General features: G+C 47.2%; 2 protein-coding genes across 4 annotated transcripts in view; both read right to left on the bottom strand.

Moving 5' to 3' along the window:
- PGGT1B (protein geranylgeranyltransferase type I subunit beta) overlaps window positions 1–5,375 on the bottom strand; it is a 52,051-nt gene extending 46,676 nt beyond the window's left edge. Inside the window, exon 1 of one of the 2 annotated variants that reach the window (XM_019555307.1) lies at window positions 5,227–5,375. In XM_019555307.1, coding sequence (XP_019410852.1) covers window positions 5,227–5,375 — 149 coding nt within the window. The remainder of the gene's footprint in view (window positions 1–5,226) is intronic. The other variant, XM_019555308.1, reaches the window with a different exon arrangement.
- Window positions 5,376–15,965: 10,590 nt separating this feature from the next.
- The window catches only part of CCDC112 (coiled-coil domain containing 112), a 33,571-nt gene continuing 32,005 nt past the window's right edge, over window positions 15,966–17,531 (bottom strand). For both annotated transcript variants that reach the window (XM_019555201.1, XM_019555200.1), the window contains 2 exons: window positions 17,392–17,510; window positions 15,966–16,283 (listed from right to left, as the gene is read on the bottom strand). In XM_019555201.1, coding sequence (XP_019410746.1) covers window positions 16,253–16,283; window positions 17,392–17,510 — 150 coding nt within the window. In that variant the 3' untranslated portion in view covers window positions 15,966–16,252. The remainder of the gene's footprint in view (window positions 16,284–17,391; window positions 17,511–17,531) is intronic.

The raw sequence follows: 17,531 nt of genomic DNA, 5'->3' as shown, positions 1-17,531 counted from the left end.
CCATAGCTAAATCAGAATGAAAAAGTATGAATACCAGGCAAATAAGCACTATGAGCCCATAATTTCTTTTGCCAGAGAACCCACACTCCTATTGGTACCGGACTGTTATGGAGCTCCATATATATTTTAAGTGCTGGAATGGACTCCATGGATTATCAAATCCAGTTCCCTGCTGTTGTGACATGACTGAATATAATCTTTTTCATACAGTGATAGAGCTCATAGAAAAGTAAAAGATACAATTCTCAATAGAAGCAACTGCTGCCAGTACCTATGTTGGTCACATTTGCTGAGTACACCATCACTCTGAAACAAACTTAAAAAAAAAAAAAAAAGCCAGCAATGCTAGGTATACAGGTATTTCACATATCTGTCAATTTAGAATTAAGTATCAAACATGTCAGACATTTGCCTCCTATGAGGTCTGGAAGCTTATACACTAGCAAAGCAAAAAGGATTCAATCAATAGATATACAGACCCTTATGTTTTAAGCTCCCAATTTATTTTGTAAACAGGCCTCCCTCTAAAATAAGTGAAACTGATCAATACTGATTTCCAAACGGCTCTGTTTCTTGTATGAAGTAACTGATTTGTGGTACTAAACGTCTCAAAAAGAATGTTTCGAGACATAACTTTCTGTACTGCAAAGGTGAAGGGAATGCTCTCTTCCTTTCAATCGTCTATAGCACAAAGCAATGGTGTAGGGACATTACTGAATTGTATCATTGAAGTTAATATTGCTATTACTGCATACTACAACTATATGTTAAAATAAACCTCAGGATATGGGGCACAGCAGTTTCAGCGTGGGATATGTAATCAAGCATCTAACTGCTCATCTCCATCCCCAAAATTAATTCCTTAGTAGCCCTGAACAAGTCATATGCTCCTTGACTGAATTTCTCTACAGCTAAACTAGAAAGAAAGCCCTTTGAGATATAAAAATATTACTATGTGAAATACATCAATGTTTACAAATTCTTATGTTGACAAGGTAACCGTTTAAAACTGCATATCAGAACAGAAGGTTTTCTGAGTGAATAAAAGTGTCATGGCTCAAGAACTGCATGTTGAATTAAAAATGAAAAATAAAGGTGGTTTAAATTGAGACTTTAAATTGAGCATTTTCTGTTTAATTAGAATGCTCAAAATAATGTAAATAGATTCAACACATCTTTTATTTTAGTATTATTCAACCACTAGACAACAGCTAATGCTAATGTAGTGCTTTCTAGAAGGTGTAATACAGCTTAAATTATCCCCCATCCCTAAACAGTAAATAAATGCAGCGTTCACAAAAGATATTATCAGAGCTGCATTAGCTGACGAGATTACAGGTATTTTACTCTATTTCAGCCCAATGCCTACACTTCCGTATTTCAGCAACACCTACAGGTCTAGTAAATACCAGGTCTAAATCATCAAACTAATTTCCACTTTCATTCAGCAATGACAGTTTATCTTATAGGTCAGACGCTAACTTGGTAACACCTTCACATGTAACAAGGTGCAAAGCAACAAGGCAGAAGTATGTGACTGTCACTGACCTGTCTCTGATAGGTCAAAGAAAAGATCTACCTCCTACTGTATATTATTTATAGTGCATTTCCCAATATCTGCAATCATCAACTGGCCCAAAAGAGCTAAACATAACCTTCTGGGTCTTTTCATCTAGAGTTACTGCGTGGTTATGTAGAATTTCACATACTTTCGCTTTCTTGCCCCCCCCATCTTTTTACTTCAGATTTTACTTTCAAGAAGGGGTTCAATGGATTCTCTTTCTTCACCCTAGGCTGTCAGGGTGGACCAAAATCACTTTAAAAAACTAAATGAAAAAAAACCAACACTCTACTTGTATTCAAAGTTATGAGAATAAATTATGAACTAAAGTTCGTACTAAATGTCCTAATGTACTAAACATTACGAACTAAATGTCCTAGTCTGTCAAGAGCGTTGAAATAAAAATATGTTGAAACAATGAGACTTAACGAGTTAAATGCTGCTTTTTAAATGTAGATTTAGAAAGACACCAACTAAATTTGATATCAAACTTTATAAATAAAGCATTCTCTCACACATGCTAGATTCACTATCTAGATAACTTGGAATCTTTATAACTGAAAAATGATATTTGCCTCCCCTCCAAAACTCACAGTGGCATAGTAAATTATGTTATTCTGAAGTCAGGCACAAGATAGGGTAGGGTGGCTGGCACTTTAGAGACTGGTTAGCCCCTGCTTCCTCTGGAAGTACTTTAATTTGTGCAAAAGATATTTTTGCCTTGATCACTTCTGATTTCACTTCAGCAGAGATGCTTGGGTTCACTTTCACCATCCGTTAATTCAAAATCATTTCTGTTCTTCACAGCAGAACTTCCTCTACACATTAACTGAGAATGGCAAGCTTGGTTAAGTTTCATTCAATTAAGAAAAATAATTTAAAAATACTGTTGCACTAAGTTTTAGAACAAATTCCAATTTCTAACCCAATGGAGCCTAGAAACAAAGCCATAAACAAAAAAAAAAGAATTGTCTAGTAAGTAAATAAAAACCATGATTCACTTTTTTCATCTGCAAAATACATGCAACAGAAACTCCAAAACTTTTTTGGATTTAAGATCCCTAAACAGACTTGAGGCCGCCCTTGGAAAATGCCAGCTCTTAGGTTCTGCCATGTTTCTGAGTGCAGAAAAAAAAGGGAACAGTTCTCTTCTGTGGCAAAGAACTGAGGAAGCCCAAAGCAGGGCAGACTGGTTCTGTTTGATACTCTGGATGCCTATTTGAACTCTCTAGGCTCATCTTGTAACTCGTATCTGCCCATCCAAGAGCACTCACACTGTGCAGCATCCCAAAAGGAGCTCAGCCAAGACATACATGAGAGCTGCACCCCCCCAGTCAAATATCACTGCCCTATAAGTTTGGAAGCTGAACACCTGTTAAACTAAACAACTAGGTAAACACCTGCACTTCGAGGACACCCTTTCCATTGGCATGAAGCAGCCCCATGTCTAGCGTGACAGTGGAGTTTGGTTAATAAGGTAAGAACAGCCATTTGCTAGGTCATACCACAGGTCTGCCTAGCCCTGGGTCTTCCTGATCAACCTCCTCCTGGCTCTGGCCAAACTAGCCATCTACCAGGCAGGAAGAAGGCCCTAGCAGCAGGGCAGGGAGGCACGACACACCCATGGGAGGATGAAGCTGTTTTCCTCTCACTCCTCTGCTCGGGTCTCCAGGCAGAGTTTTCAGAGTGGATAAAACTCAATGATTAAAAAAAAAATCATATTTTTCATTTAAATAATTGTTTTGATTTATTCATATTTGTATTTGTTTGTTAAGATGCTTTTTTTAAACAAAAAACCTATATAGTTTTAATTTAAGATACGTTAATGCTCAAAGATATTATCATATCTGGGCCACAGATATAGACAGCTATACCTTATACAGGAGGGATCAAGTGGATAAAAGGGGTGGGGGGTGTAGCTCTCTCTATCAAGGAAAGCTACGCGTCCCTGCAAGCTGACAGTGGCACCCGAAGTGGGCGACTGGAGACCCTCTGGGTTAAAATCTGTGGGGAACATGGCACAGGGGACACAATAGTGGGAGTCTACTACAGACCTCCAACCCAGGATCAAGAACTTGACTAGGAGTTTGCCAGAGATTTGGCTGCGGCTGCACACTCCCAGTCCATGGTAGTCATGGGAGACTTCAGCTACCCGGATATCTTATAGGAAGAGCACTCAGCCAAATCCAAATGGTTGCAAAGCTTTCTCATGTGCGTGGATGAGCTCTGACGCAAGAAGTCTACAGGCAAAGCACTGCTCGACCTGGTTCTGGCAACGCGGGACAACCTTATCAGTGACCTAACAATCGAAGGGAAACTGGGTGACAGTGACCACGAGCTGATCACCTCCACCATCCGCCGTAAAGCTGGCAAGTCAGTCAGCAATACAGAAGTCCTCGACTTCAGGAAAGCTGACTTTGACAACCTCAGGAAGCTTGTCGGTGAGCCCCTCAGAGACCACGACCCCAAGGGGAGGGGAGTTCAGGATGAGTGGTTGCTCCTCAAGGAAGCGATCCTGGATGCACAAGCAAAGTGTATTCCATCCTGGAGGAAATGCAGCAAAAGGGCACAGCGGCCCCCTTGGCTCTAGCACTGCCTATAAGCAGACCTAGCGGACCTCCTTTATGGGTGGGTCCAGGAGCCGGCCAAAAGCCCCATATCTACTCCTATACTTCTGTGCCTTGCCTTAGTACCCTTCCCACCCCACATGCCGTCAGCCCACGCAGCAAAAAAACCTGCCCTGTCCTGAGCGGTGCCAAGTCAGGGGCCAACCTCAGGGGGGACCTGTGCCCCCCCTACCAGTCATCTGTGGTTCCCAAACTGTGGATTTGTCTGCACAAATCAGAGACAGACAAGGTTATTGGGGTAAATGTGTTATCTTTTATTAGACAAACTAAATAGTGCAAAAAAATGTTCTTTGCAAGCTTTTGGGCACAAATGCCCTTCTTCAGACATAAGGAGAATTTGTCATCTCCAGAGATAACACTCTTGTGAACAGCACCTGATTGATTACCCACCCACTTGTCCCTCTGGAAGTCTGTGTACACAGAGTCAAGCCCTTACCTTTCTCAAAAAGTACAAAGTTTCAAGAAAGTAAACAAACAGAGGGTATCAAACAACAAGAATTAACTTTTTGTAGAAAAAAGTGACTTTCCAACTTTACTCTGAGCCTCTACACAAAATGAACTGCTCCAAACAGGAGGCTGCACCACACCTTCAGCTCCTGTGAAATATGAATTTCCATTTCAACCTAGGAGAACTTTTACAATCTCTGCACTCTCCTATGCCTGGTGATGACAGGTGCCTGAGCCCGAAGACTTGCAAATAAAAACTTTTTTGGGGGCAAATATGTACTTGGTCTAATAAAAAGATATCCTCTTTGCCACGAGTTATAAAACCGAGCCGTCCTAACCAATGACTTAAATGGTGGTTTAAATAATCATTTCACTCGACGCGATTTAAACCAAATCCACCCGAGTGTCCCTATCAGGTGTCCGGGCGCGGTCGGGCTCTGCTCAGCGCCGCTTCCAGCCCCCTGCCCCGGGGCTGCGGCCTCGCTCCCCGCCCCGTTGCCTCACGCAGGCGCGGCAGAGCCCGGGGGCGCTGCCCGGCCCCGCAGGAGGGAGGCCCCCGTGACAACACCCCCCCCCGCGGCGAGGCCGCACCTGCTGGTCTCCAACGAGTGGTACCGCTCGGGCAGCACCTGCAGGCAGCGCTGGAAGAAGCGCACGTGCCGCTCCTTCAGGAAGTCCAGCCGCTCCCCGTCCCCGCCGCCGTCGCCCAGCTCCTCCACCCTGGCCGCTGCCGCCGCCATCTTCCTCGCCCGCCCGCCCCGACCCGGCGCGCGCCATGTGCGTCACCACCGCCCGCCGCGTCACCGCCCAGCCTCGGCCGCTGTCACGTGACACCGGAGCCCGCCGCGACGGGAGAGTCACGTGGGCGAGGGGCACTCGAGAGCCTCCCTCCGCAAGGCTGGAGGGGCGGGGGGCACGGGGGGGTCATGGGGGCCCAAACGGGGTGATGGTCCTAGAGGGCTGTGGCGGGTCCCCAGGCTGGTCAGGGGTCCTGGGGTGGAAGGAAGGGCGGCTGAGGACACGGGGTCGGGTGGGGGTAGCAGGCCAGAGAGGCACGGGGTGATCTCTGAGCGCAGGCAAAGGGGGAGGGGGAGGAGACAAAAGCCCGGACACCAGGATGCTGCCTGCGTCGGGGCTGTGGCACCCGTGGTTTCTCCCCTATGGCAGCAGGGACGCAGGCAGCACAGCACAGAGATGCCTGGGCACTCTGCGGCCATAGGGGTGATGCTGTGGGGCACCCTAGCGCCCAAATAGAACCACCCTGGTAGCAAGGGGGTGGCTGAGCTGGCAACCCAGATGCCTAGGCTCTCTCCTGGCTCTGGGAGGGATGGATGGGAGCCTGGGCTGAGAGCCTGGATTGTCTGGCCAGGTCTGTTTGGGCAGCAGTCACCCTGTCTCCCCCCACAGAGAACACAGCCCATCCCTACCGAGGCAGTGCCAGGACTGAAGAAGAAAGGTTAAAAAAACCCAGCAGGAACTTGGTGAGGAGATGACCTAGGCTCAGCGGTCTAGGGCTGTCTCTCAGACAGTCATTGCTGCACCTGTGTCATTGTCTACTTTTGCATATCAGCAGTTTTGAGGCTACTGAGCTGGACTCCTTCAGTGAAAGGTTGGCAATCTCTGTGCAATTAACTGCAGTCTCTGGAGGAAAGACACAGACTGATTCCTGCCCACACAGACCTGGCCAGGGAACCCAGGTGTTGGGGCTTCTAGGCCCCTCCCCACCACTGCAGCCCACTGTCCCCATTCCTCTCCCAGAGCAGAAGTGAACCCAGACATCCAGGTTCCCAGCCCCCAACCAATTGCTTACCAAGCATGGGAGGTGCCGTGGCCATGGCATTGTTCTGCAGCTCTAATATCTGACACTGTGGAGCACACAGGTAAGCTACCATGCCTATCACAACCAGCAGTGTCCCCACCACCAGTACTAGGAGCCAGACCAGGAGGGTAAGCAGGTGTAAGAGGAGGCAGTAAATGCAGCAGAAACACCTCCCTCCCTACTCCCAGGGATCCTTGAGCCAGGGGCTTGTAGGGACTTCTGGGGCATATCCAACACAAACTCTACCTGAGGTAGCAGGATCAGCCCTGTCCAGCCCAGACACCCCCATCCTCAGTGATGACTGTTCTCTGCCATGTTCTACTGCATAGTCTCCCACCCTTGCTGCTCCATGGGTCAGGGGGTTTAAGCCACCCCCACAGGCACTGGGTGCTGGCTGCAGCTCAGGGTGGGGACTGGGCTGTGCCAGTGCTCCTGCTGGGACTCAGCCCTGGAGCCTTCCTCCAGGCCTGTAAACTACGAGAGTGGGGGCTGCTGGTGTCCTAGACACCTGGGTTCTCTGGCTAGGTCTGTATGGGCAGTAGCCATCCTGCATCTCCCCCACCTCCAGTCCAAGCTCTGTCTTGATGAGAAGGCTGAGACTTTATTCAAGGTCAAACATTGGTCACATTAAACAAAACAGTGGGCAGCTATTGGGTGGGGGTAACCTGGGCACAGCAGTGCTAGGCTCTTACTGAGGCTCTCCCAGGCTGTTGTGCTCTGCTGGGTGCTGCTCCACGGGTTGGGGGCTTTCCTTCCCCAAGAGGTGCTGGGTGCTGGCTGCAGCCCAGGATGGGGGTAGGGACTAGGCTGTGCCAATGTTCCTGCTGGGACTTGAGTGCAATGGGGGGAGGAAGGAGGGGAAGAACTGGAAGCCCAGACACCTGGGTTCTCTCCTAGCTGTAGGAGAGGAGTGGGAATTGGTGGGTTAGTGCAGGGGGGAGCCGGGAGCCGAGACACCTGGGTTCAAAGGGGTGACCCTGTTATACCCAGCCCTAGCATCGCTCTCGAGTTAGCTGCAGCTCACCCCCCTGCTGTACCAGCCCCATGTGTTCTCTTACCAGCTGGGATAGGTTTTGCTCGATGTGCTGTTGGGGTGGAGGGCGGGGGTCCACATCTGCCTGAACATCCCCCAGCATCTCCTGCAGCCACCTCCAGACACTGACACCAATGACAACTCCTCCAGCTCCTCCAACTGTTGCATTGGTGTGATACGAGTAGGTGTCCAAGACCTGGCCGTGTGGCTGGCTCTGGCATGGGATGTAATGGCCAGGTGTTATAAGGGGCTGAGATCCCACCGCCCCTGGGTTGGGGCACTGGGAGCTGGTTGTACAGAGCACCAGCGCCCAGTGCTGAGATGCAGCAGCCTTGGGTAGGTGCCTGGAGTGGGTAGAACAGGCCCCCCCCCCCCGTGCAGCTGGCTCTGGCTTGGGAACCAGGGCTGGATATACCAGGGCCCCTCCCCAGTGCAGCTGCTCTGGGATGGGCATCCACCACCATGGGCTGTTTCATTTCTCCCAGCAGGAGCAGCTGGATTATTATGTCATCATACATGTACCATCCCCCTCAATTGTGAGGAAGAAGTCAAACAAGTATAAGTGTCCTGCTGAGCTCAAGGGCAGGGAGGGGGACCTGGGTCTGCCCCCATCTGCTTTCAGCTTTGGAACAAATGGTGCCATCCTGACCCCCCTTCCCCCTGCACCCAGTATGGACTCCTAGTGCACCCCAGTCTGGGGGGGGGAAGGCACAAGGCCCCTGTGGGCCCTACTGCTACCCTGCTCTGTACCTCCCCTAAATCCTTGGTGTAGCTCTGGACAGATGCTGGAACATGAGCAGAGAGAGGCCAGCGCAGCTGCTGCCACCCAGCACTGGCTGGGACTGCTGTCTGAGGCTGAGTAGTTGGGGGGCAGAGCTGGCTGGCGGGCAGGCACCTGCCCCTCATGCCCAGCCCATGCAGAGCTAGGGGCACAGTCTGGGTTCCATGTGCATGTGTCCCAGGGAGCTTCCAGTGGAGTTTCCTTCTTTCTAGGATCTGCTACTTTAACTAGGATGGGGAGCAGAAAATGGGCAATGCCACCATACTCAGATCCCACTGTTATAAGGGAACACCACAGCCCCCACAGCTGCATCTCCTGCATCTGACAGCAGAGGAGAGCTAACTGTGCTACACCTGCAGTACATTACATGCATGAGGCCAGAATGAAAGCCTCCTGTGTCCATGTCCCACCTCTCCCCCTGCCCTTGAGACCCTTTTATACTCTCAGCACTTTTCTACTTTTCTGGGTTTGTTTTAATTGAAAAAGAATGGGGCATGGGTTTAATTGCTGTGGGGGGGGAGGCTGGGCAGCTTTGAGCAGGGGTCATTTTGCAAAAGTGGTCTCCAACCTTTTAAAGTAGGAGATCACCTTTGGCATTTAAAAGCAACCCAAGATCTACTGTACGCTGCAACTACCCCCTCCCTCTGCCCAGCAAGTCTGTGGGGAGGGAAGGGGAAGAAGGCGGATCAAGGCAGAGGGAGCTAAGTCCTCCCCAGCAGCTAAGTCCCACCTGGCTGCGGCTCCATTCAACTTACCCCTGCTCCTGCCTCTGCAGCAGTGTCCCTCACTGCAGGGACCTTGATCTAGCCCCCACCCATTCCCTTCCCCACAAACTGACCTGCTGGGCTGGGGCATGTGTGTGTGCATGTACGCAGGCACTCAGCCCCCTACCCCAGCTTCATATCGACTCCAAGAAATCCACTAGTTGGTAACCACTGTTCTACAACTTCCACCTGCCTCAGTTCAGCCTGGGCTTAGCTTTGTGAAAAAAGGGGGTCTTCACACAAGGACTCTCAAGCAAGAAGGCGATGGTTATTACCAGAGATGGGCAGGGGTGGTGGCAGAGAGGAAAGGGGAAAGGTACACAGCCCTCTCCTACTGATAGGATTGGTGTCATGTGAGAAGGAGGTTTTCAGGAGAGGAGAAAGTAGCATAGGGAAGGGAGAATGGTTTATATTCCCCACCCCTTCATGCTCCAATGGAATTGGTGTTGTACAAGCACTGCAAAAAGGGGCCTCACATGATGAATTGTGCAAGGGGGAGGTTTTTACCAAGGGTTTGGTAGCAAAGAGGAATGGTTGATGTAGGCCTGGCTGCAGCACTGATTATTATATGCTACTCCCACAAAGGCTTTGCTTAAAGCTGACATGAGTATGCCTCAGGCCCCTGGTACAAAACAGTTTGAGATGTTGTATTACATCTGTACCTTGAACAGAATTTGTTTTAATCATTGTATAAGAAAACTGTAAAGCAGGAACACCTTGTAGTGGCCTGGGGGAGCCTGCATGGTGTTGTTCCACCTACACTGTCACAGTACAAGTGCCCTAGCTGATGGACTTGTCAGGGCCATGTTTGTAGACAAACCTGACCAGCTCTTTGCTACCAAACTAAGCCTGTTGTCATTCTTTAAGACAAGACTAATGTTGGGATCTCCTGGCTGGGAGTTTGCCAGCACTGAGGTTCCTGAGACTTCAACACTGACAGCACATCAATAACAGCAGCAACAACACCACCGATAACCCCAGAGGACACTGGTGACCCCCAGCCAAGTGGCAAACTGCCCTCTCGTAGGCTCACAACCTGCAATGACATCACATCACAGGAGAAGCCTCTTGTTTCAAACTGCTGGGCTCTCTTCATCACCATGGGATTTGATGACAGTGTTTCTCAAAGGATTAAGAGAACAGCCCCAAAACAGTTCAAGTTACTCACCAGTCTGGCTATCCCGAGAACATTCATGAGATTCTGGAGAAGCCCCAACACACCTGGTGGAGGTGAAAGTTTTTTGAGATAACTGAAGGTAAAGAATGGGATCAGGACACACTGACAGAAAAGGTGGTGCAAGCACCGCTGCCCAGTGTGTCAGAATAGAGGAATGCCTGTGGTAAGATGGAGGACAAGGGTTACCAGTGAGCAACTGATTGGGGAAAAATAGAAACAGCCATCAAAAGGCTTGAGGGAACCCCCCTGCTAGTGAGCTATGGACACAGCTGGATCAGGGTCCAGGCTATATGCATGCAGTTGAACAAGTATGTGATCTCCTTCAAGCCTCAGGCAGAGTCTTACCTACCACAGCTGGGGCTCTGTACTCTGACAAGGGTGGCTGCTACTGGGACACAGGGGCCCTGGATACCAGCTGCAGTATAGGGCTCTCCGGGGGCTGCCATCCTAGCACCAGCCAGCAGTATTGCTAAATGTACAATAATTATCATATTTGTACAATAATTTCAACCCGTATACAAATGTACAATAGATAATATCAGTAGCATTCAAAATGTATGATAATTTTTGAGGCAGTTAATTGATGCAGCATATGCAAAGCCCAAGTCATTCTCAGGGAGTCTTAGCTAGCTTTCAGGTTCATTATCAGCACTTTATGACTGCTTGCATCCATATAACATGGTTCAGCTTTGACCCATTTCTCACTTGCTCACTCACTGGAGGCTTACAGTGAGCTATGTAAAGTAAATCAGAAGACTTCTTTGAATGCATTTTTCAGGTGTACTAGTTTTTTCAGAAAATACCATAATTTGAGCTTCCCAATATGATAATTTCATATTTAAGACCTGGCAACACTGGCACCAACTCTAAATCAGTATCTCAGGCTTGTGCCTGACACCCCCCACCATCCCCCCCAACTGCATTGATGCTTTTGTTTGCACATTCTTCTCACCAAGAATTCTGGATTGAGCAAAAGCCACACAATCTCTCAGTTTCACCATTTTCAAAGTACTTTCTTCAGGGGGACATGGAAATTCTTCATTACAACAGTTTAAACCCCCTCTTCACCAAGATTCTTACTAAAGAGTCACATTGATCTGGAGTCAGGCAGACAGTAAAGGTAGATATGCACTGTACAGACTTAAGATATAAAGTGCACAAGATTCTGTGAACTCAGAAATTGTGTGTTCTACATTCCTACTAAAACCAGCCTATGCTGAAATACAGAAAGAAAAAGTTTTACAGAGGGTGGTTTTTTTCATGGAGACTACAGAAATGTAATACACCTTATTCAACAGAACACTTTAAAGAAGGAAACGAGAAATCGTAAAACATCTACTACTCAACTATCAATACCTGACAGGGCACCAAGCACCCCACAACTCCACTAGAAACTAATGATCCCAGTAAGCTTCCAAGTAAGGTCCAGATTACCCTTCTCCATGACAGCAAGCAGCCATCAAATCCACTATGTTTGCTATTAATGTAAAAGATCCTTTCCAACATACACTGCTAATTTCTAAGGTATAGATAAGGCAACTCCAATATGCTCAGATTTATAACTATCTGAACCAAGATGGGATAGATTATTAAAACTGCATATATACACTGATGAAGAAAACCTTCCATCACCGCTGTAACTAAGGTATTCATCACCTGATCTCTTGAATTTCTGAATAATCCAGGAGACACAGACACCTCACTATTGTTTGCAATTCTTCCTAAGGGGAAATAAACAAATATCAAACTACACTTGGAAATCAGTGTTGTTTTGTAGATCAATCCATTGATGATGTATGCATTTTCAAAACTCATTAATTTTGTAGTTATTATTGCATCCTGTATACTTAATTGGTAAATAGATAAGTTTACTATTTATATGTCACCAATCACAGATGTTTTGACATATTCTAATTTGGCTCAACTAATATAGTAACACTGGTATTTTCCATTAACACCTGAGGAACACAGAAGTGATGATGATATGAGATGATATATCGGGTAGGCAATGTTTTTTGGCCGGAGTGCTGAAAAACACCGCAATGCCTACCTCGGAAGGTGCCAGAGTGCCGGCATGCCAGAAAAACTGAATGAGGGCAAGGGGTACATGGCAGGATGCCCTGCTTGTGCCCCTTGCCCCCCACCCAAAGCCCCTGCCCCACAGTCTGGGGCTCTGTGGCTGCCAGCAGCTACCCTGGCTCTGGGTAGCCGCTGGAGCCCAGGCTGCTCTCAGCAGGGCTTGCAGCCTCCCAGCCACCTGCTGGGAGCAGCCCAGGATCCCGGCTGGCAGCAGCTCCCCAGAGCCAGGGCCGGCTATAGCTGGGAGGCTCCAAACAGCTTTGTTGGTCTCCAGCATCAGCTCCACACCAGTGTGTGCACACGCCTCAGTGTGGGCGGTGTGGGAGGGGCCTGAGGCAGCACAACCCTAGTCTTCCCCACTCCTGGCATGGAGGTGATGAACCTGGCACAGCTCTTTGGAGCCAGCCCGAGCTCTGGACAGCTGCAAAAAGCAGCCGGTAGAGTGCAAACAGCTGTGCCGGGCTGGGGAGCTGCTGCCAGCCAGGATCCTGGGCTTCTCCCAGCAGGCAGCTGGGACATTGCAAGCCCCGCTGGGAGCAGCCCGGCTCCATTGCTAGCAGCAGCTAGCCGGGGCCGGCTACAGCCAGGAGGCTCCAAACAGCTGTGCTGTGTTGTGCCAAGCAAAATGGCTTTGCGTGCCACACTCGGCATGCGTGCCAGGGGTTGCCAATCCCTGTGATATAGTATTGTGGTGACACCCAAGCACTGATGTTGTAGCATAAGGGATATGCCAAATCAACCAATGAAAGAGTATAGGTGAAAAGCAGCACACAGAAATCCCAATATAATATTCAGGTTTATGTAACCTCCAAAATTGGTATTTGTTTCAGTCCGACAATTTATAGTGGTATTACTTTCCATTTACCTGATTTTCATAATATTTCTGTAACTTGAATACTGGATGACAGAAGGCAGGACAGGCACCTTAGAGGCCAGCTAGTTTAGAGTCATAAGCTTTTATAGGGAATAGCTTAATTGATCAGATACTAGATATTTATGTTACTGAGTAATTCCTGTCCTGTTTCATGCCAACAAACATCTGATGTATTCACTGATGCTAACTATTGGATTCCTGCAACCACCTTTCTTCTTGTTCACCAAAGCAGATGTACCATTCTAGCAAGCAGTCCGAATTATCTACAGTCTCTTCTAAGTTTCAGTCCTATTGCCAGGAGACACAGTAAACCCCAGTGACTTCAACAAAACTTACTGCATGTGGCTTCCATGTCACTTCTTTTAAGTACGGTTTTACACCTAACACTATCACACACCTTTTAGCATTCGAGCACTTCCATGCTCTCACAAGGACGTAAAATAGCTTTTTTTTTTTTTTTTTTTTTTTTTTTAATCACAGCTTTTATGAGATGTAGTACACCCAATTCAGAACCTAGTTTCAAATCTCCCAGTGCTGCAGTGCAAACTTTAACATGGAAAAGCCAGGATATAGCTTACTAATTTGAATAGAAGAGTTGGCCTTTTCTGCCCTAATGTACTAAACAGTTTGATATATCTGAATTTGCACCCCATTCAAACAGTCTCACGTTAATGCTTTAAATCAGAGGTAGGCAAACTTTCCCCACCTTTTCCTGTCTTTTTGTAGATAGGCAGGTATTAGGACCCCATCCTGCCTCTGCAGTGGAAGAGCTCCTGCAGCCAACATCCCCCACCACTAAACACCACCAAAGTCCCACGTCCACAGGCTGGATTCAAATGGCTCAGATAACGCCTGAGAGCCATAGGTTGATGACTGCTGCTGTAAATTAACATGTCCCTGGACAAGTACAAGTTGAATCTGAAATTAATATTCAGCCAACACAGCTTTCGGCCCCCATCCCTCTCCAAAAAGGACCAGATAAAAATACTCACATATGATCACAATAGAGAATGCAAAACCAAATGTAACTTGAAGAATACTGTCTTAACTTCATCAATGATCAACAAGGCATTTCATTTGAGACTCTCTCCAATGCCAGCAAATCCTCAACTGTTAGTTTAGATCAAGGGTGTTAAACATATGGCCCACAGATCCAGGTCATCTGGCCCACAGCTTTGATGCGGCAGAGGAGGGGAGAACAGGCATTCCTTTGGCTATAGCCAACTGCCCAGGCGAGAGCTGGAGCACTGGAGCCCCAGAAGCATTGCAAGATGAAGCCTGACATCACAATTTGCTCCCAATGGCAGCCAAGCACCCAAGCAACAGCTGCAGTGCTGGAGCCCCAGTGGGAAGAGGCCTGATGCTGTGGCTTGTTTCTGTGGCAGTAGCCAAGTGCCCAGGATGCCAGGCCTCTTTCTATTAGGTCCCAGAGAACGAGTGGGGTGGGAGAGGGGTGATCTGTGGGATGGCCTATGGTGCCAGCCCTATACCATTAATTTGGCCCATGGATGATCTCATATCATTCAGCTGGCCTGTGGGGACAGGTAAGTTTGACATCCCTAGTTTAGAATAACAGATTAAACAACTTTGTTGATCATCACCTCCATCTCTTCCCTTACAGCTCATTTTACAGAGCTTTGTTAAATCTTGTATTTGTGTAAACTATTTGTAAATTAATAAATATTACAAAAAAGCAAGTGTACAGAAAACTCTGTCCAGACTGCATTCCCTTCCAAATCTTCACATGGAAAACAAGAACTCCAGTCTCACCTTTACTGTGCTGGCGGCAAATAGCTGTGAGACTTTTTTTTTTTTTGATACAAACAAAGGATGACACCCCACTAACAGTTGCTACATTAGCTCAGGTAGCAGAAGTTTGTAGGAAAACTCTATTGTTCACCAGTGGGGCTGAAACCTGTATGCATGTCAAAAATTCAGTCTGTTTCTTAAAAACACTAGGTATTCTTTCTTATACACAGTAAGTGAAATGTAAGTTTTTAAAGCTGGTAAGCATTTCCTAATTTTTTAGTCAAGATATGCATAGGCAAGCTGAATTTTGGCATTACTAAATTTGGTCTGCTTAATTGTTTGCATCACAATGCAGTCTTTAGTTAAACAATCACTTATTGCTCCCCACCCTGCCAGTGAAACTCCTGTCCAATTCATCTTCAGATCCATCCCATGCATTGAATGCTACACAGATCCTAGGTATGATAATACTCAAGGGAAAGCAATAACCTTAGTTTTGGTATTTCCTAACGTTTGAACGTTTGACTTTGCAACCCTTATACCCATAACCTAGTTTAGGCTGTAATATAATTAAACACAGTAACTGCATATCTTAGAGTTATAGTGGCTAGGGACAGAAATTGCACATAAACCAGTTTAAGATACATATTGAAACCAGTTTAAATTAATTGAAAAATTAGAATATGAAATAGAAAACCTTAAGAAACTGAGAAAAGGACCCTTCCTTGGTCAAAAGTATTATTGCTTCCACTGCTTTATCAAGTGACCATTGTATATATAAAATCTATGGCAGGAGTCAGCAACTTATGGCCTGCAAAGCCAAGACTTCTGTGACCTTTCAGCTTGTAGGGGAGGGGGCAAAAACCAGGGAGGAGGAGAAGAGGGGACCCAGGGCTTCACCAGTGTGGCAGCCAAGTCAGAAGGGCTGGCATGCCTTAGACTGAGCTGGATAATCTGTCCTCACTGTTTGTGAACCACTGCAAACTCCTGGTCTGTGGTACACAACAACGTGTGAAAAGACCAAGTTTATAGACTATCAGTTAGTATAGCAAAGTCATCTACCACCACTTTTTAATATAAGTTAGATAATTTCATTTTCCTATTTATTAAACTATGAATGCCATGACACTTGGTACTTATATCAAAATGAAAATACACACCATAATGTATGGTATCACATACCATTGCTAACATGACAAAATATTAAGCAGTCAAACTCAAAACTCATGTAACAATACTCTTACTCTTCTTTCTTCCTTTATGAAAACTTCTGAGCACATGGTTGGCCATTATGATAACACGTAAACCATCTTCCCGTATACGTTATACACAAATATTCAGCTATAAACCTTGTCTCCAGGTTGGAATAGCTCTACAGGGATAAAAAAAAAGAATTGCAATTAACTACGTTTAAAAACAAACAAACAAACCCATGTCTATCCATATCCAAGATGACACCCAATAGTCAGATTCTATACATGGAAAAATTATAAATTAGTTATCATTTTCCATGTATGAAACCTAATTATTAGAGGACTGTCTTAAATATGTTCCGGTGGGGGACAGGTGATGAGGGGGACGGTATCAGGACAAGCAGTGGAGGAGAAGGGGGAGCATGAAGTAGGGCAGGGCGTAGGGGAGGTGATAAGGGGAAAGCAGCGGTAGAAGCAGTAGAGGCAGGTGATATGGAGGCAGGCACCTTGCCCCCTGCAACTTATGACCTCTTGTGCCTTCCCCCTTTTTCAGCCTCAAGCCCCCACCCTCCTTCCCCCCATGGCACTTCTATCCCCCTTGGGTCCCTGCCCTCCCTCCCTCCCTCACTAAAGCATCTATACTACCCACCTTTGCTCCAGTGCCAACAGGCTCTTTTCCCACTGCAGCCCAAGACATAGGCAGCTGGAACAATACAAGCACCAGCATCTGGGTGGGAGCCCAGGTGCTGCATATCAACCCCTCATGGGTTGCATACGGTCCACAGGTGCCCAGTTGGATAGCCCTGAATTAACTGAATCAGAGAGGCAGAAGCTTTGGTGAGCAAGAGCTCACTGCAAGAAGCGGGTGACTTAGCATAGCTGCAGCCTTCTAAGCAGCCAGGGGACAGAGTCAGTATTACTGCTAAGTGGCTGGACTGGGGCCCTGTTCCACACCTCTAGGCTGCCGCAGGGACAGAGCCTGCCAGCACCAGAACAAAGGTAAGGGGGATGGGGCAGAAGCAGCATGGGAAGAGATGAAGGCCAGAAGATGTGTAGAGGTAAAGCGGGGGGGCTAGGGGGTGATCAGGCAGTAGATCTGGCTTGAGCCCTACCTAGGGTTGGGTCCGGAGCCTGAACTGCAGCAGCTGCCCACCCCTTACTTCCTCATAATCATTTCATATTCAGTTCCAAGTTGAGGGACTTTTTTCCCCACCCCCATGTTAAATGAGGGGGGAATACTTCAATACTTTATCTTAGAATCGAGTAAATAGTTTTCTTCTTTCTTACCTACGTGGAATGTGTAAAAGTGGCTTTGCACCAGTGGGACCAATCTCTTTTGTGTGTTCCTCCCAACCCTTTGTAGGTTTGTACAATCTGGATGGGTCTCTGGTTACGTGAACTTCAACCTTTCAACAGTATATTTTAAA

This window comes from Crocodylus porosus, unplaced genomic scaffold (assembly GCF_001723895.1).
Source record: "Crocodylus porosus isolate Cpor-Errol unplaced genomic scaffold, CroPor_comp1, whole genome shotgun sequence".
NCBI lineage: Eukaryota > Metazoa > Chordata > Crocodylia > Crocodylidae > Crocodylus > Crocodylus porosus.
Note: the sequence above shows the minus strand (reverse complement) of the source record. Positions and strands in the feature narration are given on the sequence as shown.